The 21,780-nt window shown below is 36.1% G+C and overlaps 1 protein-coding gene across 15 annotated transcripts in view; it reads left to right on the forward strand.

Moving 5' to 3' along the window:
- The window catches only part of GPHN (gephyrin), a 623,627-nt gene that overhangs the window by 508,688 nt on the left and 93,159 nt on the right, over positions 1-21,780 (forward strand). For all 15 annotated transcript variants that reach the window (XM_060294925.1, XM_030855270.2, XM_060294927.1 and 12 more), the window contains 2 exons: positions 11,950-12,042; positions 21,406-21,461. In XM_060294925.1, the coding sequence (XP_060150908.1) occupies positions 11,950-12,042; positions 21,406-21,461 (149 nt within the window). The remainder of the gene's footprint in view (positions 1-11,949; positions 12,043-21,405; positions 21,462-21,780) is intronic.

The following is a 21,780-nucleotide window of genomic DNA, read 5'->3' on the forward strand; positions in this document are numbered from 1 at the left end:
CAACTCCCTTTTTCCTCCTCATCCCAGCCCCTGGTAACCACCACTCTACTTATTATTTCTAATAATTTGACTATTTTAGATATGTTATATAAGTGCAGTCATACAGTATTTGTCTTTTTGTGGCTAGCTTATATCACTTAGTATAATGTCCTCAAGGTCTGTTCATGTTGTGCCATGTGACAGTATTTAGATATATACACCACATTTGTTAATCCATTCATCTGTTGATGGACATTTGGGATGCTTCCAACTGTTGACTATTATGAATAGCCATACTATATGAACATGGGTGTACAAATATCTCTTCAAGACCCTGCTTTCAATTCTTTGGGATATATACTCAGAAGTGAGATTGATGGATCATATGGTAGGTCTATTTTTAATTTTCTGAGGAAACTTCTTCTGTTTTCCATGCTGGTTGCACTATTCTACAATCCTACCAACATTACATAAGGATTCCAATTTTTCTACATTCTCATCAACACTTTTTATTTTCTGATTTTTTGATAGTAGCCAATTTATGGATGTGGGGTGATATCTCATTTTGATTTACATTTTCCTGATAATTAGTGATGTTGAGCATCTTTTCATAAGTTTTTAGCTATTCATACATCTTTAGAGAAATGTCTATTCAAGTCCTTTCCCATTTTTAAAAATTTTTTAATTTTAGTTAATTTGTAATGTTCTGTTAGTTTCAAGTGCACAGCAAAGTGATTCAGATATATATATATGTGTGTATATATATATATTCAGATATGTGTGTATATTCTTTTTCAGATTCTTTTCCATTATAGGTAATTAAAAGATATTGAGTATAGTTCCCTTTGCTATATAGTAGGTCCTTGTTGTTTACCTGTTTTATGTGTAGGAGTGTGTATACGTTAATCCCAAACTCCTAATTTATCTCTCCCCCCACCTGCTATCCCCTTTGGTAACCATAACTTTGTTTTCTATGTGAGTCTATTTTAGTTTTGTAAATAAGTTTATTTGTATCATTTTTTTAGAGTCCACATATAAGTGGTATCATATGATATTTGTCTTTCTCTGAATGACTTACTTCACTTAATGTGATAATCTCTAGGTCCATCCATGTTACTGCGAATGGCATCATTTCATTCTTTTTTTTTTTTTTTTTTTTTTTTTTTTTGTGGTACGCGGGCCTCTCACTGTTGTGGCCTCTCCCGTTGCAGAGCACAGGCTCTGGACGCGCAGGCTCAGCGGCCATGGCTCACGGGCCCAGCTGCTCCGCGGCATGTGGGATCTTCCCGGACCGGGGCACGAACCCGTGTCCCCTGCATCGGCAGGCGGACTCTCAACTTCTGCGCCACCAGAGAAGCCCCATTTCATTCTTTTTTAAGGCTGAGTAATATTCCATTGTGTATATACACCACTTCTTTATCCACTCATCTGTTGATGGACGTTTGGGTTTCTTCCATGTCTTGGCTATTATAAATAGTGCTTCTATGGATATTGGGGTGCATGTATCTTTTTGAATCAGAGTTTTCTCTGGATATATGCCTGGGAATGGGATTGCAGGATCATATGGTAACTCTTATTTTTAGTTTTTTAAGGAACCTCCATACTGTTCTCCACAGTGACTGCACCAATTTACATTCCAACCAACAGTGTAATTGGGTTCCTTTTTCTCCACACCCTCTCCAGCATTTATTATTTGTAGACTTTTTAATGATGGCCATTCTGACTGGTATGAGATGATACGTCATTGTAGTTTTGATTTGCATTTCTCTAATAGTTAGTGATATTGAGAATCTTTTCATGTGCCCATTGACCATCTGTATGTCTTTTGTAAAGCAATGTCTGTTTAGGTCTTCTTCCTATTTTTTGATCAAGTTGTTCAGTTTTGTTTTTTTTTTATATTAAGCTGTTTGAGCTGTTTGTATATTTTGGAAATTAATCCCTTGTCAGTAGCATCATTTGCAAATATTTTCTCCCAGTCCATGGCTTGTCTTTTTGTTTTGTTTATGGTTTCCTTTGCTGTGCAAAAGCTTTTAAGTTTAATTAGGTCCCATTTGTTTATTTTTCTTTTTATTTCCATTACTCTAGAAGATGGATCCAAAAAAATATTGTTGTGATTTGTGTCAAAGAATGTTCTGCCTGTGTTTTCCTCTAGGAGTTTTATAGTATCTGATCTTACATTTAGGTCTTTAATCCATTTTGAGTTTATTTTTGTATGCAGTGTTAGAGAATGTTCCAATTCCATTCTGTTACAAGTGGTTTCCCAGCACCACTTATTAAAGAGACCATCTTTTCTCCATTGTATATTCTACCTCCTCCATGGTAGAGTAATAGACCATAAGTGTGTGTGTTTATTTCTGGGCTTTCTATCCTGTTCCATTTATCTATAAGTCTGTTTTTTTGTGCCAGTACCATACTGTTTTGATTACTGTAGCTTTGTAGTATAGTCTGATGTCAGGGATCTTGATTCCTTCAGCTCCATTCTTCTTTCTGAAGGTGGTTTTGGCTATTTGGGGTCTTTTGTGTTTCCATACAAATTTTTCAATTTTTTGTTCTAGTTATGTGAAAAATACCATTGGTAATTTGATAGGGATTGCATTAAATCCATAGATTGCCTTGGGTAGTATGATAATTTTAACAATACTGATTCTTCCAATCCAAGAATACGATATATCTTTCCATCTGTTTGTGTCATCTTCAGTTTCTTTCATCAGCGTCTTATAGTTTTCAGAGTACAGTCGCTTGCCTCCTTAGGTAGGTTATTCCTAGGTATTTTATTCTTTTTGATGTGATGGTTTCCTTAATTTCTCTTTCTGATCTTTCATTGTTAAGTGTATTAGACATGCAACAGATTTCTGTATATTAATTTTGTACCTAGCAACTATACTGAATTCATTGATGAGCTCTAGTAGTTTTCTGGTAGCATCTTTAGGATATTCTATGTATAGCATCATGTCATCTGCAAACAATGACAGTTTTACTTCTTTCCCAGTTTGGATTCCTTTTATCTCTTTTTTTTTCTCTGTTTGCTGTGGCTAGGACTTCCAAAACTATGTTGAATAAAAGTGGCCAGAGTGGTCATTCTTGTCTTGTTCCTGATCTTAGAGGAAATGCTTTCAGCTTTTCACCACTGAGTGTGATGTTAGCTGTGGGTTTCTCATAGATGGCCTTTATTATGTTGAGGTATGTTCCGTCTGTGCCCACTTCTGGAGTTTTTATCATAAATGGATGGTGAATTTTATCAAAAGCTTTTTTCTGCATCTGTTGAGATAATCATATGGTTTTTATTCTTCACTTTGTTAATGTGGTGTATCACATTGATTGATTTGCAGATATTGAAAAATCCTTGCATCCCTGGGATAAATCCCACTTGATCATGGTGTATGATCCTTTTAATGTATTGTTGGAGTCAGTTTGCTAGTATTTTCTTGAGGATTTCTGCATCTATGTGCATCAGTGATATCGGCCTATAATTTTCTTTTTTTGTGATATCTTTGTGTGGTTTTGGTATCAAGGTTATGGTGGCCTCATAGAATGAGTTCGGAAGTGTTCCTTCCTCTGCAATTTTTGGAATAGCTTCAGAAGGATGGGTGTTAACTCTTCTTTGGTCATCTTTACGATGATTACCATGAACACTTTCTCGGGTAGATTGACTCTCTCCACATCACTTAGTGCTTCTTCTGGGGTTTTATCTTGTTCCTTTGTCTGAAACATCTTCCTCTGTTGCTTCATTTTGTCTAAATTGCTATTTGTAGTTTTATATATGTGGTAGATTGGTTACGTTTCTTGACCTTTGAGAAGTGGCCCTCGGTAGGAGATGTCCTATGTGTCCCAGCAGTGCACTCCCTTCTTGTCACCCAAGGGCCAGGGGCCAGCTGGTCTGTATCTGACCTTTGTTCGTGGACTCGATATGCAGGCTGCAGGACTGTAGTTTTCTTGCCTCTGGTGTCTGTCCCCTGGTAGATGAGGATTGTCTAGAGGCTTGTGCAGGCTTCCTGGCAGGAAGAGTTGGTGCCTGCCCCCTGATGGCTGGAGCTGGGTCTTGGTCTTCTGGGGGGCAGAGCCATGCTTAGGGACGTGTCTAGAGGTGGCTGTGGGCTCAGGAAGTCTTTAGGCAGCCTGTCTGCTGATGGGTGCAGCTGTGTCCCTATCCAGTTTGTTGTTTGGCCTGAGGCATCCCAGCACTGGAGCCTACATGCTGTTGGTGGGGCCAGGTCTTGGTGGCAAAATGTCAGCCTCCAGGAGAGCTCACACAGATGAATCCTCCCCGATATGTCCTCCACCAGTGTCTCTGTCCCCAAGGTGGGCTATAGTCACCCCTTGCCTCCCCAGGATACCTTCCAAGACCAGCAGGTATGTCTGGCTCAGGTTCCTATCAAATTACTGCTTTTGCCTTTAGTCCTGGTGTGTGTGAGATTTTGTGTGTGCCCTTTAAGAGTGAAGTCTCTCTAACACAACACTGTGAAGCAATTATACTCCAATAAAGATGTATTAAAAAAAAAAAAAGAGTGAAGTCTCTATTTCTCCCAATCCTGTGGAGCTCCTGCAGTCAAGCCCCACTGGCCTTCAAAGCCAAGTGCTCTGGGGGCTCCTATTCCTGGTGCCTTTCCCATTTTTAATTGGGTTATTAGATCTGTTTGTTTTTGAGTTGTAGGATTTCTTTATGTATTCAGGAGATTAACCCCTTATCAGATATATGATTTGCAGATATTTCTCCCATTTTGAAGTTTGCCTTTTCACTCTGTTGATAGTATCCTTTGATGCACAAGAGTTTTTAAGTTTGATGTTGTCCGCTGTGTCTAGTTTTGCTTTAGTTGCCTGTGCTTTTGTTGTCATATTCAAGACATCATTGCCAAATCCAATGTCATGAAGCCTTTCCTCAGTGTTTTCTTCTAAGAGTTTTATAGTTGTTGGTTTTACATTTAGGTCTTTAATCTTTTTTGAGTTAAGTTTTGTATATGGTGGAAGATAAAAGAGTCCAGCTTCATTCTTTCAAATGTGGCTATCCAGTTTTCCCAACATCATTTTTTGAAAAGGTTATCTTTTCCCTGTTGATTGGTCTTGATATCCTTGTCAAAGGTCATTTGACCATATACATGAGTGTTTATTTCTGTGCTCTCTATTCTATTCCGTTTGTTTTAGACAGAGTTCTCCAGAGAAACAGAACCAACAGAATATATATAGGAAGAGATTTATTATGAGGAATTGACTCACATGATTATGGAGGCTGAGAAGTCCCATGATTTGCCATCTGCAAGCTGGCGACCCAGGAAAGCTGGTGTTATAATTCCAGTCCAAGTCCAAAAGGCTGCAAACCAAGGGAGTTGATATAAAGCCCATCCAAGGGCAAGAGAAGACCAACGTCCCAGGTCAAACAGGCAGGCAGAAAGCAAAAGGGACAATTTTTTTCCTCCACCTTTTTGTTCTATTCAGATGCCCAGTGGATAGAATGATGCCACCCACAATGGGGAGGGCAATATACTTTATTGATTCCACCAATTCAAATACTAATCTCATCTGGAAAAACTCTCACAGACACACCCAGAAATAATGTTTAATCTAGGTATCTCATGGCCAGTGAAGATGACACATAAAATTAACTATCAAACCATTAGTCTATTTGTCTGTCTTTATGCTGGTGCCACTCTGTTTTTCTTACTGTAGCTTTGTAATATGTTATAAAATCAGGAAGTGTGAGTCTTACAACTTTGCTTTCTTTATAATCGTTTTGGCTGCTCGGGGTCTCTTGAGATTCCATATGAATTTTAGGATGAATTTTTCTATTTCTGCAAAAAATGCCATTTGCATTTTTATTGAGATTACATTGAATCCATAGGTGGTTTTAGATGGCATGGGCACTAAGAATATTACGTCTTTCAATCCATGAACAAAGGATGTCTTTCCATTTATTTGTATCTTTTTTATAATTTCTTTTCAGCAATGTTTTATAGTTCCCATTAATACCTCACTCCTTTTTATGGCCAAGTAATATTTCATTTTATGTATATACCATGTTTTATTTATCCATTCATCAATTGATGGACTGTTGGATTGTTTCCATCTTTTGACTGTTAATGAATACTGCTGCAATTAGTATTTGTGTACAGGTTTTTGCATGGACATATGTTTTCATTTCTCTTGGATTTGTCCTTGCCTTTTAAGAAGAACTGAATTTAAGTAATAGAAGAGACTCTTCTGGAAGCCTAGGCTGCTATAAGTCATTTTAAATATAACCTGTGTTTGTTGCTTTGATTAACCATAAAGGAAAAATACAGTTCTCTTTCTTCAGAATCTTAAGAAACCAAACACACACTTTTCTCACACTCACCACCTTGAGAACTCTTACACACAATTTTGCAAATACTTGCTGATATATTACTAACTGAATATACAAGAGTAGTAATCAGAAGGGCAATAATCAAGGAGAACCTACTGTCTTAAATGGGGTCTTGAAATAGGTGATAGACATTTATTGATAACAAAAAGGAAGATGATAGTCCAGGTTTAGGAAAGTCATGACTGTAAGCATGGAGGTGAGCATCCATTGCACACACAAAAAATGACTTGCTTAGAGGAGTCTAAGTGGGAAATAATGAGAGTAGAAGTTAGCAAGATGTCCTTCTCCATTTTATGTATTCTCTGGATGAAGTTGGTTGTATTTGATTGATATGACCTTTTTCTCTATTTACCTGACATTTCTTTCCCTCCTTAGTTCTAATCATTAACGTACTCAATCATTGACTCAGTCATTCAACAAACATTTACTGGGTACCTTTTAAGTATCAAGCACTGTGCTTGGTACTGGGGATACAATGATGGATGAGATATGCTGTGACAACAAGGAATTCACAACCTGATGGAGAAGTCAAGATAGTTTCACAAACAACCGTAATGTAATGTGGAAAGTGTACCATAACAGATGGATACAAATGTTTTAAGAATATGAAGACTAAGTACAATCCCTCCAAACTATTCTGTATCTTGTCACTAGGCAAGCTCATAAAACGTTCCATTATCTCTGAAGAGACTTAAACACTGCTGGGAGGTTAACTTGAAGTCATTACTCTGCTTAAAAATCCTACATTGGATTCCCATTTTCATAAGATTCAGTTTAAACTCCCTCGATCCTGCTTCCGTTGTCTAAAATGTCCCCTCCTTTCTCCTACTTGATTCTTACTTCAAACTGTGAAACTCAGCATAGATACCTCATCTAGGAAGATTTTCTTGATGTTCCACAAATTGTTGGTTAGGTGGTTTTTTCTGTATGCTTCCGATATTGCCCTGATCATATATCTGTCACTGCCCATATCATACTATCTTTTAATCATATTTTTATTTTTCCATATCCCCCTCTCTCACATGCACTGTTACATGTGAATTCCTTGAGGAAATCAGCCAGGTCTTACTAGTATTTTTGTCCCCAGTGTCTAGCGTATAGTAGGTTCCCGGTGTTTGATGAATGGATAAATAAATTGGTCAATGAACTAACTTTTCCTGTTTAGAGACAGAAGGCCAAAGACATGACATCTGAGCTGAAACTTAAAGGTTGCCTAAGATTCACTAGGGGGAGAAAAGAAGAAGGAAAAAAGGTATTGCCGTCCAAGGCAACATTATTTGCAATGTCATAGAGATAAGAAAAAGCCCACCATGTTTAAGACGTGGCAAATCATTCTTTGTGTCAGAAACTGGACACTTGTCAAAAATAAAGTTCAACCTCAGTATAAACATTTTCAAATTACGCTAGGCAAGTCTTATGCTAGCACTACAGAATTCTTAAAATAGGATCTGTGTATTATTTTGTAGCCTAATGAAGCTTGGGTAGATTGTAGCATTTAAATAACTCGCTTATAGGATGTAAAGAAAAGGGAACTTCCTCGTCCACTGTTGGTGGGAATGTAAATTGGTACAGCCTCTGTGGAAAATAGGATGGAAGTTTCTCAAAAAACTAAAAACAGAACTACCATATGACCCAGCAATTTCACTCCTGGGTATATATCCAAAAAAGCAAAAACACTAATTCGAAAAGATACATGCACCCCAGTGTTCATGGCAGCATTATATATGATTGCCAAGATATGTAAGCAGCCTAACTGTCCATCAGGAGATGAACAAATGAAGAAGATGTTAACACACACACACACACACACACACACACACACACACACACACACACACACACACACACACACACACACACACACACACACACACACACACACACACACACACACACACACACACACTGGACCACTACTCAGCCATAAAAAAAGAATGAAATTTTGCCATTTGCAGCAACATGAATAGACTTGGAGGGCATTATGCTAAGTGAAGTAAGTTAGAGAAAGACAAATACTGTATGATATCACTTATATGCAGCATCTAAGAAATACAACAAATTAGTGAATATAATAAAAAAGAAGCAGACTCACAGATGTAGAGAACAAGCTAGAGGTTACCAGGGTGGGGAGGAAAGAAGGAAGGGGCAAGTTAGGGGTAGGGGAGTAAGAGGTACAAATTATTAGGTATAAAATAAGCTACAATCATATATTATACAACACAGAGAATATAGCCAATATTTTGTAATAACTATAAGGGGAGTATAACCTTTAAAAATTGCAAACCACTATATTGTACACCTGTAACTTATAGAACATTTAAAGCAACTATACTTCAATAAATAATTAAATAAACTCACTTATTCTTGTCATATGTACATCTTCTCAATCCAGAGTTATTATTTGAGCCTCCTCAGATTTGAGGGCTATTTCTTAGTGTTTATGTGTATGGTAGGATGGGGGTAGGGGGTCAATTATTATTGGAAACTTACAGAACAGAGTTTTTACTTTAGTTTCCAGAATCTAATTTTGTCAAATTATGATTGAGTAGACTCTATACCTTAGGAACCCTCCAGAGTGGAATTGCACAGTGAGATATATGAGTAACTCAGGCATTAAAGGGAGAAATCAAGTCAGCTGATACTCTTTTCTCTAAATTGGCTGTCAATGAGAACTTAGTTAACTTGTGTTAAGCCACTACGATATCTACAACTGTCAGTATCAATAGTCTTTCATACTTAGCATACTAAGCATTCAACCTCTTTCTTTCTGGAATACAGGAATAAAAAGAGCCATCATGAGCATGTATCACTTCTCTTGGGCTACTGGCAAGGACTTAGGAAGGAAAAATAACATGTGCTAGCTGTTGATGCCATCAGTTCTTTGTAGTTTTTGTGATGGTGGTAACACATACATAAAATAAGATTTACCATTTTAGTTGTGTTTAACCGTACAGTTCAGTGACATTAAATACATTTACATTATTCTGCAGCTATCATTACCATCCATCTCCAAAACTTTTTCATCTCCCCACACTGAAACTCCATACTCATTAAAAAATAACTTCCTATTCCTCCCTCTCCCCAACCCATGGCAACCACCATTCTACTTTTTGATACTATGATTTCGATTTTGAATATTCTGTATACCTCATATAAGTGGAATCATACAATATTTCTCCTTTTGTGACTGGCTTATTTCACTTATTTTCACTTATTTTATAATGTCTTCAAGTTTCATCCATATTATGGCATATGTCAGAATTTCCTTCCTTTTTAAGGCTGAATAATATTCTTAAATGTACATACTACATTTTGTTTATCCATTCATCTGTCAGTAGACACTTGGGTTACTTCCACTTTTTGACTACTGTATTGTGAATAATGCTGCTATAAAAATAGTGCACAAATATCTGTTCAAGTCTCTGCTGTTAATTCTTTCGAATATATACCTAGAAGTGGAATTGCTGGATTATATGGTAATTCTATGTTTAATTTTTTGAGGAATCACCTTGTAGCTTTTTTAAACGTCAGAGAAACAGAGGAAGAGCTGTACATGGAGAGTATGTAGCTATTGCCATTGTAGTAATGATTGATGCTCTAAGATCTAAATTTCAGTCCTACCTTAGCCACCTGTGAAATATATGACCTTGGATAAGTTACTTACCCTGTTTAAATTTCTCTTTTTTCATCTGTAAAATGAATATAATAATGCTTTACTAGATTTTTAAAGGATTAAATGAGATTATATATGTATATGATATTACTTAGTAACTTATAAAATGCTATATAAACATTTACTAGATTAACCGCACCAGCTGCCAGAAAAACTCAGCTCTGGCGCTATATTTGATTATTAACCACTGTTACTGAGCTATTCCAAATCCCAGAAAATTATTCTCTTAGGATCTGAACTGGCATAACACTTATATTTTCATTCGGCACACCAGACCAGAATAGTTTCAGATAAGGAGCTACCCCAGGTAGTTTATTGTGACCCTGGACAGATGTCATGGGGCTCAGTACCAGAGACTGCCTTATAGCTTCAGGTTCATTTGGGAGTTAATGTTGTATATGTGAATACAAACCAGACCCTCTGGTCCTACCACTTCCCTGGTCTTACAAAGTATGGTCCATAGCTACAGAATAGTTTCAATCTCCTGGGAGTACCTACAGCTAGAATCTGCTAAGAAGTTCTCCCTTCCAATTCAGGTGTCACTTTCCTTAAAAAGAAAGAGTCACTATCACTATCACTGTGGATCAGAGTACAAAATTTATAATCTGTCTGTTCTTACTTCTTTGTCCTGGAATCTGGAAACCAGAGGCTCTAGGTGGCTAAGAAGGACAAAGCTAAAAACAAAAAAGAAACAAACAAAAAAAGACTCATCCAGCTCTGGAAACAATGGAATTTTCTAAATCTATACAAACATCTTATGTAAATCAAGTTCTATATTACTTACAGTCTTTGGAGAGAAGCTTGATTTTTTTTCCTCCTCCTCTTCTTCCTTCTCTATCTCCTATTAATTATTCTGTTACTTCTTTAGAATAATAACAATAGTAATAATAATAATAAGGACAGATTCTGACTAGAGGGTTTAAGGAATTGGTCATGACTCTTGAAACGTTTATTCTTTTTGGCACTAAATCAAACTTCTGAGCTGTAACCAAATGTGATTGTCATCCAGAGTGGATGAATAGTGGTTTGAATAGTCACTTCACACAATAGATCAATGGTGCTCTTCTTATAGTCACTAATTTTTTTTAGGTTAATAAAGGCAAAATTTTGGCTAAAGTTAAAATAGAATAATAAGGAAGCTCCTTTCTTTTCTTTACTTTTCTCTTCTAAAGGAAAAAAAGCTCTAAAAATTATATGTGATCATTGTAGAAAACTTGGAAATTTTCAGAAAATTATAGCAAAGGGTATAAAATTATACATAATTCTAACATACTGCAGTAAACAAATACTTTATATTTTCATGTATGCCTTTCTCATCTTTTTCTATTGCTCTATATACATCTTAACATAGTTAGGATTATACATTGTATATACAGTTCTGCATGTTTTTAAAATGTATGTCATAAGAATTTTCCTGTCAGTGAATATTTTTCATAAATATTACTTTAGCCTGTATAATATTTTATCATAAGGATACATCATTGTTTAAATTTATGTATTGTTAAACTTTTGATTTCTTTCCATTTCTCACTAATGTAAGCAACTCTGAAATAAACATGTACAGAAAGATTTATCCATTTTCTTAAGATAGATTTCTAGAAGTGAAATTACTGGTTCAATGTCTATGACTGTTTAAGAATTTACTTTTTAAAGAAAATCATCTTTGGATTGTTAAAGGATTAATGACACATCAACTTGAACACATCTTTGATGACTGTGTAGCTACTCATATTCAAATAATCCCTGGAAGCATTGCTATTAATTGACTGAATCTTAATCTTTCATTTCAGACACTAGGATGCATCTCTTCCTTCTGTCGCCTATTCCTTGGGATAGAAATCAGGAGATCTGACTGAGCCCTTATACAAGCCTTGTCAGACAAGTACCTATGTCCATCTTGTTTAGGACTACCTGTTTAACCCACTGCACTTAACATCCATATTTTCCTTCTTTTCTCTTACAGATGGAATGGGGCGAGTCCTTGCTCAAGATGTATATGCAAAAGACAACCTACCCCCGTTCCCAGCATCAGTAAAAGATGGCTATGCTGTCCGAGGTAAATATTTTGGTTTTCTTGAGTATCAACATACTCACATTGTAATTTGTTTTTTTTTTTTTCAGATTTTTGGCTAAGCCCAGGTACCTAATGACTATTACATCTATTTTCCCCTTGGCTGTCGAAATAATTTTATTCACAGATAACAATGTTAACCTACACCTATATATTTTCCAGCACAATCTTGATTAAAACTTTTCAGTGACAGTACTATAGTTACTTGAAAATTCTTACTTACAAATAAATATGTAGAGGTTGATAAAGACACTGTATCATGATTTATTCTTTCGGCCTCTACACATACCAGATGGCAGACAGTCTTGGTCTGGAAGTCCAAATGTTTTCTAGTTGAAAACATCTGTATGGTCCAAGAAAGAAGAGCAAACTCCCAACACAGGGATAAAGTAGGGAATTTTTTTTCTCCTGCTTTAAACTGAAACATCAATAAGGGCTTCATAGAAAGCAAGCATGAGGGAAACCTCTAATTCCCTAGAAGATTCCATATTTCAAGGCTCTGAAGCCCCAGATGGTACCAGCAGCTCATGCCTTTAGAGTTGCCTGGGATTGCATGAAGCTCAAAAGCAAATACTAAATAACATTTGCCTGCCTAAAGTCCAATCTACGAAAGAACCCAAAATGAAAATGCAACTGAATTGCTTAGAAACTATTATTGGTTATTAACTCAAGGCTGGTGTCATTGAAGAAATGTCTAAAAACATTTCCCAGTTTATCAGAGCTGTTAAGAAGGCCAATTCCTTTTTGATGTCATTTATGGAGTCCCTTACTTGATTTTTTGGTTTTGGATTTTTTTTTACTCTATCTAGCTATTAAAATAATTTCTTCTTTCTTGTAATTAAATACATTCATTGACCTCCTCCGTGTTCCATTGCCATATCTTAGCAGTATCTTTCTCTGTTGGAGACAGTAGAACAAGTGGTTAAGATTATGGACTTTGGGGCTTCCCTGGTGGCGCAGCGGTTGAGGGTCTGCCTGCCGATGCACGGGACACGGGTTCGTGCCCCGGTCCGGGAAGATCCCACATACCGCGGAGTGGCTGGGCCCGTGAGCCATGGCCGCTGAACCTGCGCGTCCGGAGCCTGTGCTCCACAATGGGAGAGGCCACAGCAGTGAGAGGTCCGCATACCGCAAAAAAAAAAAAAAAAAAAAAAAAAAAAAAAAAAAAGATTATGGACTTTGAGTGATAAAAAAGTGAGTGATAACAAAGTAAGAGTGATCTGGGTTCTAGCACCAGTTCCATCTATGTAAGTTTGAGCAAATCACTTAAACTTTTTGAGGCTTGGTTTCCTCATCTATAAAATGGTGATAATTAAAACAGTATTTATCCCAACAGGTTATTGTGAGAATTAAGTGAGACTGTAGAAGGCCTTAAAGTATATGGCAAACACACACACACCAAAAAAGCACTCAATCGTTTTTTTAATGTATAATAATAGTACCTATTATTACTATTATTTTTTTTTATTTTTTTATTATAATTATCACATTTTCTTAAACCATCTCTGAAAAAAGGATAACATTTATCTAAACTGTTATTCTCATAAAATGGTGGAGAGATTAATTCCTACTAGTGTATTCTTTCTCAGGAAACTGTCTTAAATGCACCTCATTCAGCTCTATCTCACAAATTAGAGTATTTCTGAAAATATAAATAACAAATCCCCAATGCCTCCTATGTTTTCTCTTCCAAATTCATTTCTTCTATAGTGTTTATTATAATGAATATTATCCAGAAAGAAATTTATTTTAGTCTTCTGATAGCCTCACTGGCTCTTGTTTCTTATTCCCTCTAAAATGTAAATTCGGTTTGAACTTATAATTGGTAGCCATATTGGATTGCTGTGAAATGATGAATTCTTACTTCCAGAGTAGAACAAACAACTACAGCAGATGAAACACCAAAAGGACAAGAAAGTCTATTTTTTATATTCTCGGTAATGTAAAGTAAGAGAAAGTGAGAAAATAAATTATATTAGGCAGAATTATTCTGAAACAGAAAGTTGTTCTGTGATTTTTAGATGAGGTAGCGGCAGCTCAATAAAAAGAAACTATTGCTTTTAGCTTTTCTAGTTAGCCCATGTGAGCCAGGAAAGAGCCTTTCTGCAACTGTAGATTCTATCAAAGAAATTTATATATAAAATTACCATTTAGAATATCATTTATTTTGTTTTAGAGTGGTGGTGTTTTTAGTTATTTCACACACATACGCAAGCACACACACACACACACAAACATTTAAAATGACATCTCACGGTATAAAATGTTCAACAGATAATCCACCATGCAGCTAATTCACATTATTTCTTTCCTGTGAAACATTGCTAGTTCTCTAAGATGTGGAATGTATAACAGAGACATAACAGATAACCATCATGGATATGGTTAAATTTCAAAGTAGGAATGACTGGTTAATTATGATCAACATAATTAAGGCAGCAGAAGTCATCAGTGAACAAAAAGGCATGGTCTTAGTCTTTTCTGTGTTATAATACCAACCCCAGGCAGTGTTTTGGTAAAGAATATCCTTGAGGCTATTGTTGTGGCTCTCTACCTCTCTACTTTGTATACCTTCTTCTCTCCACCCCTTCTTCCTTTACTCCCACTCCTTTCTCCCCACTCCCTTTATTCTCCTTGTTTTTCTTCTCCTCTGCCTTTGCCTTAGGCCTTCCAGTAATAACCAGTGGCACCTGTGAGCATTGCTAACCCTCTAGGTGTAAAGAGATTGCTAACTTGCTCTGGATCACTAAGCATTAGCCAGTATCCTTCAGAAACATGTGGGATAAAACTCCAAACCAGTTGGAGGATCACTTGCTTTAAGGTATGTGGGTTGAAAAATCAAGACAGTAACAAATAGCTAAAGAAATAGGAACAGCTTTTAAAAAATAAGAAAGAATAGAGTATAAAGAAGATAGGAATCAAGTGATGATGATGTGAACTAATAAACCTAAAACTACATTCAGGAGGGAATGAATTTGAATGATGAAAGAAGAGAAAAGAAAATGAAAGTAGCATTTACCAGATAGAAGCAATACAATAGTTTTATTCGTATTTTTGAGGAGTTATTTCTCCCTTCACACTGATTAAGTCAACCACCTTCTTGATGCATTCACACGCTCCTATAGAGATGTGGGTGCCCATTGTCTCACAATTGCTTCTTAGATGTTAATAAAGGTAAAAATATCTCAGAATACCAAATTCACTCTCTTGAAAATGTTCAATTTGAAAGACTTATCACTTCAGAATTAGTTTTGGGATTATTTAAGAAAAGGGAAAATTATAAACAAGCCAGTAATTATTTTGAGAACCATGTGCAACAAACAATTCTGGAAAATTATATTAAGAGAAATCCTTGCCATTTAGGTTAAGTAAATATTAAAGCTTTTTCTTTTATACATTCTGATTAAATACATGCTTATGGAAAATACAGAAAATCAAAAAGAACATTTTAACCCATCATCTCACTGTCTAGCTACTATTAACATTTTGTTGTACTTCCTTCCAGTGTATTAAAATGCATACTAAAATTTGGTATAACCTTTTTGATTTTGAGCTATTTCTTATTCTGTCACAAAAGTAATGTTTTAGAGTTTCTGTTTTGTCCATTTAAATCCTGTTTGGCCATAGCTGGTTTTCCAACTCATTTGACAGCCAGTGGCCTTCCACTGTAGGACACTTTGGATGAAAAAGAAAGCCTTATGATATAGGAGTATTACTCATGTGAGCAGAGAGATAATTTTGAATAATTAATTTAAGTTAATCCCCAAAAGCTTAAAATAATGTATTTAAGGAAATAATATATCTTTTCTCAATACTAACAATATATGGGCATTTTTCTCCTGGAAGATGATGGTAAAGAATACAGAATGCCTTCTCATTCATCTGTTCTACTCCTTGCTCCCTGCTTTCCAGGCAGCAGATTTAAAATTCCAAACAACTCACCTGATTTAATCCCTCAGTATAACTGCAGCAAGTATTAATCCTGTTGTGCTAGTCTTGTCACCTACCCTTGCCACCACTCCAAACTCATGCTACAATGTTAATTTTAGTATACACATAAATATCAATACTATTACCCTGTTGCCTATCATCCAGTCTTAGACAGTTTGGTTCTATAATTAGAGATAAACAGAATATTAGTCCTTCTGCCTTATTCCTCTATTGAAGAATAGAGGTGCCTAGGACCTCTGAAAGTTATGCTGTCTATGGCCTCTGTTTATTCAGTCCTAACATGGAAACGATGAGGCTTTTGTTATTGAAAATAAGTGAATAGCTATAAAGGATTTCAAGAGATTTAAAGAGAGCTCCCACATGGCTGGAAAATGAAAATGAGGGATAATTCTAGGGCAAATGGCTTGAGGATTTTCTATACATTGCCACAATGAATAGTTATCTAATGGTATCAATTTTATATCAAATGATATAATCAGAAATCTTCAAATAAAGACTAAAAGTGTTTTCTGGACATTAAAAAAGTGGAAGTGGGAGCAGTTTCAGGGTCTAGCATTAAGCATTATACAGTGCATTTGCTGTTAGGATTTGGTTTGTATTGCTTTTATCTCTTCCTTCAAATTAAATTCTACAGTTACAAAACAGAAAAGAAAACTTATTAATAGAAATGCCAGAATTAGTGGGGGGAAAGAGTCTAAGCCTTTACAGAAATCCTTGGAATCCATCCATCTTTTCTAATGGCGTACTGTGGCTTACTTAATTTCTTTCCAAGCTTTAGCTTCATCTGCCACTGTACCTCCACTTCTGCCCCCTCCCACCCAAGCTGGTAGAATTCATCTTGAAAATGGCAACTTTTCTTTTACCTGTCTCTTTAATAGATATTTTAAAATAAATATCGGTAAGTTAGGTAGATTGATCGTTACTTTTCTGTCTTTATAATAAATAGTTAGCCTTGGTGTTGATGTAAAATCAGGACTTCTGTTGTAGTTCACTGATTTTTTATTTCTTAAGTTTTCTCTTAGTCTGAATTTGTCTGTATTCCGTTCAATCTTACAGTACTCTGCTCCTCAGAAGGGGTAGTCCATGAACCAGCTGCATAAGCATCAGCTTGTTAGAAACGTAGAACCTCAGGGCCTGTCCCAGACCTACTGAATCAGAATCTGTATTTTAAGATCTCCAGGTGATTTCTATGCACATTAAGGGTTGAGAAGCACTGTTATAAGGGAAATGGTAAAAATGACTCCTCCGTTGGTACCAGGGACTTTCTATAATGTTGGTTGACTAAGCCTTCCTTATCTAGCATGTTTCCCAGGTGGAAATTTTCAGAGCAAAGTGGAGAACATAGTTAAAGTGAGATATATTCTCTCCCCAGTCAGTGTACCTTCCTTGGCAACAAAGCATCTTTCTTCTTAGAATCATTTAAAGGCTCTTTCAGTTGTTGGCCTCCCTGAAACTCTATATCAACCTTGCCCCGGATTATCTCTAGCCACTCATTATATAATGACATTTGTTTGGAGCATTTGTGCAGAACACTGATATGAGCATTTTGAGTGTATGTATATTTGCATGTGTGGGGAACAGGAGACAAGAGGAAGACTGAAGAGCAGAGGGTTTCAAAAAAGAAATAAAGGAAGTGATCCCTACCTACCACACATTTATAAAATTATTTAAGAAAATTTACAAAGCACAATACTAATGTGTATAAGACAGTTTACAAACTTCCCACCTAAGTATTATGGAAGTGCCAAATTGATTTCTTTGTTTTATCAAATATTTACTGAGCATCAGTGATGAACTAGGCACTATGCTAGACATAATCTAAGTTATATAGAATTAAGCAGAGCAGTCTTTCTGAACATTCTAAAGATGGTGAATGTTGACTCGTATTTTGAAGAAAACAATATACATGAACCAGCAGAAAATGGAAGGCATTCAAAATACAGCATTTTGCAGTGGAAAATATTATTTATTTTTCATTCATGCATGCATCTTTCTACAAAGATTCTTAGGAGCCACACTCATTCGTTTCTTGAACTTTCGAATACTTCGTATATTGAACATTTATTGAATACCTATTATTCAGCAGGTACTAGGAATTTCCCTGAGACAAATAACCAAATGGTTACAAATACATTAGGAAGCCATAATTAGAATTATTTTAGGAATACACTGTGGAAACAAAAGAAGAAGTAGGTGACTCTTGAGGGAAAGGAAGTCAGATATGACTTCCTAGAGAAGGTGACACTTGAGCTGAGTCTTAAAAGCTAAGAAGTCTTTAACCAGAAGGCAGGGAGAAGAAAAGGACACTCCAAGCAGTGAGAGTAGCATATGTTATGGAGCTGAAATATGAGTCATCTTGGTATTCTAAGGTACTCCTGAGAATAGCTAGACTATAGGATAGAGGGAGGACGTGAACCAGAGCCTTTACACATACTGTTTTCTTTAGGTGAATATCTATAGATGAAGCATTTTCATTTCCTCTCTGTCTCTCTCCCTCTCCCTCCATCTCTCCCTCTCTCCCCATCTCTCCCTCTTCCCCTCACCCCATCTCTCCTTCTCCTTTTCCCTCTCCCTCTCCCCCATCCCCACATATTTTTGCCTACTTAGCTCTTCCTCATCCTTCATATTCAAATCATAAATGCTTTTATCAGGGTGTCTTTCCCTGACCCTCCAGTGTAGTTCAGGTACTTTCAGTGTATGCTCTCATAAAACCGTGTTCCTTTCCTTTAGAATGGTTTTCTTAATTTGTATTTATATACAAATTTATATGTTTGTTAATGTGACTATTTGATTAATATCTATCTCCCTCACATCGGTGGCTTTAAGAGTTTTGTTTTCACCACACCCATAGAAAGACACACATTAATACATTAGACATCACAAACCAATGATATACACATACATATATAACATATACAATGCATATAAATATATATGCATGCATATATATAAACAAAAATAAGTTTCTTGACACAATTTTCACCTTTACCATGTGTGATGAGATATATTTTATGTTCTTTTTCTTTACAAGATGATTTTACAGCCCACCTCTATTTGTGATCTAGAGTTTGAAAAACATTGCAACAGACTGACACTGCATTAGAATAGAAACAATATCTAGTTTTACTCTCTACTCTGTCCCAGCATCTAATATAACACTAAGAGCACAGAAGACCTCAGTAGAAATTTAGTGAATGAATGAAAGGAATAAAAAGCCTTAAAAGGTATTATTTTTAAAGTATGGTTATTCCCATTTTTATCAACAAGCAAACTGAAGGTTAGAGAAAGTTTTAGTAATTTGCTGAACGTCCTGAGGCTAATAATAGGCAGAACCAGGATTCAGATTCAGCTTTTACTCTAAAACCATGCTAATTTTCCCTTGAGCAAGAAGTAAAAAGAGAAAACATCTAGGTTGCTTATGGGAGGTGGAAAGCTGGTAATATCTCTAGCAGAGAAATAATCAAAACTAAGTTTATTCAGTTTTGAGATGCAGTTAGTACAGAACTCTGAAAGATAATTGACTTTTTAATTTTCTACAGTAAGAACATTATGATTAACTTTAAAATACTGCAAAAATAAGTGTGGGGGCAGATGAAACAAAATTGGTAAAATGTTGATAATTGTTGAAGCAGTGATTTCTATGTCTGTTCTAAATTGTTTCATTAAAAAAAAAAAGAGGAAAGAAAAAAGAACCCATGAAAGCAGCATAAGAATACCATTGCAGGAAAACTACAGTATTCTCTTTCTTACAAGTGAACACTGAAAATACAATAGCATTCCAAAAGAACACCAGAAAGCCAAGAATTTATTAACTGAGACAATGTCTAAAAAGCACAAGATACAACATCTAGTAAGTAGAAGGCACCCAATGTTAATTTTTGTTCCTCTTCACATCAGGTTAACCAAAGCCAGCTGTGCAAAATAGTGACTTATTATAAACGGTATTGTATATATAAGGCTTCAGAAAAAATACTACTTTGTAGTCACATAAAGAAACAATAATTTTTTAAAAAAATAAATGTAATCAGGCTACATGGATTCTCTTATATCTGGCTTTCTTTCTTTTTTAAATTTATTTATTTATTTATTTATTTTTGGCTGCTTTGGGTCTTTGTTGCTGTGCGCGGGCTTTTCTGTAGTTGCAACGAGCGGGGGCTACTCTTCCTTGCGGTGCATAGGCTCCTCATTGCAGTGGCTTCTCTTGTTGCCGAGCACAGGCTCTAGGCGCACGGGCTTCAGTAGTTGTGCCTCACGGGCTCCAGAGCACAGACTCAGTAGTGATGGCACACTGGGCTTAGCCGCTCCACAGTATGTGGGCTCTTCCTGGACGAGGGCTCGAACCTGCATCCCCTACATTGGCAGGTGGATTCTTAACCATTGCGCCGCCAGGGAAGTCCAAGAAACAATAAATTTTATATATCCTCTCTAAAAGAGGGAAAATACTTTTTATTATTTATCAACATGACTGCAAATATGATTAAAATATTCATATAAATAGTGTTATCTTTGCTGTGTATGTGCCCCCAAACCCTTGCTGTATGCTGATTACAAGGAGATAATGGTCATGATCATGAAACTCATTAGGTATGCATTGCCTTGCCAATAGTATTGGTCTGAAATCCAATTGTATGTGAAGAAAACCCTTTTGAATACATTTATCTCCAGGAATATTTTTTCATCCAGCCATTACTATACTGTATATAGAAAAAAATTGGATGAGAAGTTTTTTCCGTCTCAAGTCTGAAAGTGTTTCTTTCAATTTAAAAATAAACAGTCAATGGGAATTGTGATGCAGCACTGCCTGTGTATTTTGATTTAGAAACAGAATTTTGATCCATCACAAAAAAAAAAATACTGTATTGGAAATTCAGGGACTGGGGTTTTAGTCCTAGCTCTACCACTAGCCAGAACTCGTTAAAGGTACTGAACCTTTTCTACCTGAGTTTCTTCATTCTGTAACTCATTTCCTTCAAGTGTCAAATGAAGAAAAGAATATATGTTCTTCCTACTTCACTTGCTACTTCATACATATGTCTTCATGAGTGTGTACACACGTATAACGCATACATACCCATTTATTTAGGATGATAGGCTAAAAGAACTTCCTATTAAAAAGTGCAAGAGTGGAAATTATGGAACAACAAGAAAACTATCTCCAGAGACACCAAGAAAAGGCACAATCTGGACCACTTCTGTTGGTTCTTGTGAGTTGTGGATACCGAAGATCAAACTAGTAATAACAAAGCCCTTTTCTAAACTAGGAGATCAGAAAAGTATTCCACTTTCCTGAAGCCTTATCTGATCATTTGAGTCAAGTTTTAGAATTCCAACACTAGGTTCTTATTCTTTGCTATAGGTCCATTCTGATGATTGTTCTTGGTTCTGTTCATCTCACAGCTGCTGATGGCCCAGGAGATCGTTTCATCATTGGGGAATCCCAAGCTGGTGAACAGGTGAGATTCATAAGCCTGAAAGGCCCTAAAGATTTTAGTTTCATGGACTTTGGGCTTCTAATTCTAGACTTCTGCCATTGTTGTAATGGAAATCTTAGAGAAGGATTAGACAGGTTATCAAAGAGATGAAAGGATGGTTCCCATGAGAAAGAACCAAATGAATTATTTCTTAACTGAAAGAATCTGCATCTATTAATATACAGCATGATGTTACTGGTATGTCTCAGACGACATGCCCCACAAGCATTTTCCAGCCCTGTGATTGGATGAATCTTTCTTCTGGTATAAACATTAATGTTTGAATAGAGCTAAAATTTCT

Source organism: Globicephala melas, chromosome 2 (assembly GCF_963455315.2).
Source record: "Globicephala melas chromosome 2, mGloMel1.2, whole genome shotgun sequence".
In the NCBI taxonomy this organism is placed as follows: domain Eukaryota; kingdom Metazoa; phylum Chordata; class Mammalia; order Artiodactyla; family Delphinidae; genus Globicephala; species Globicephala melas.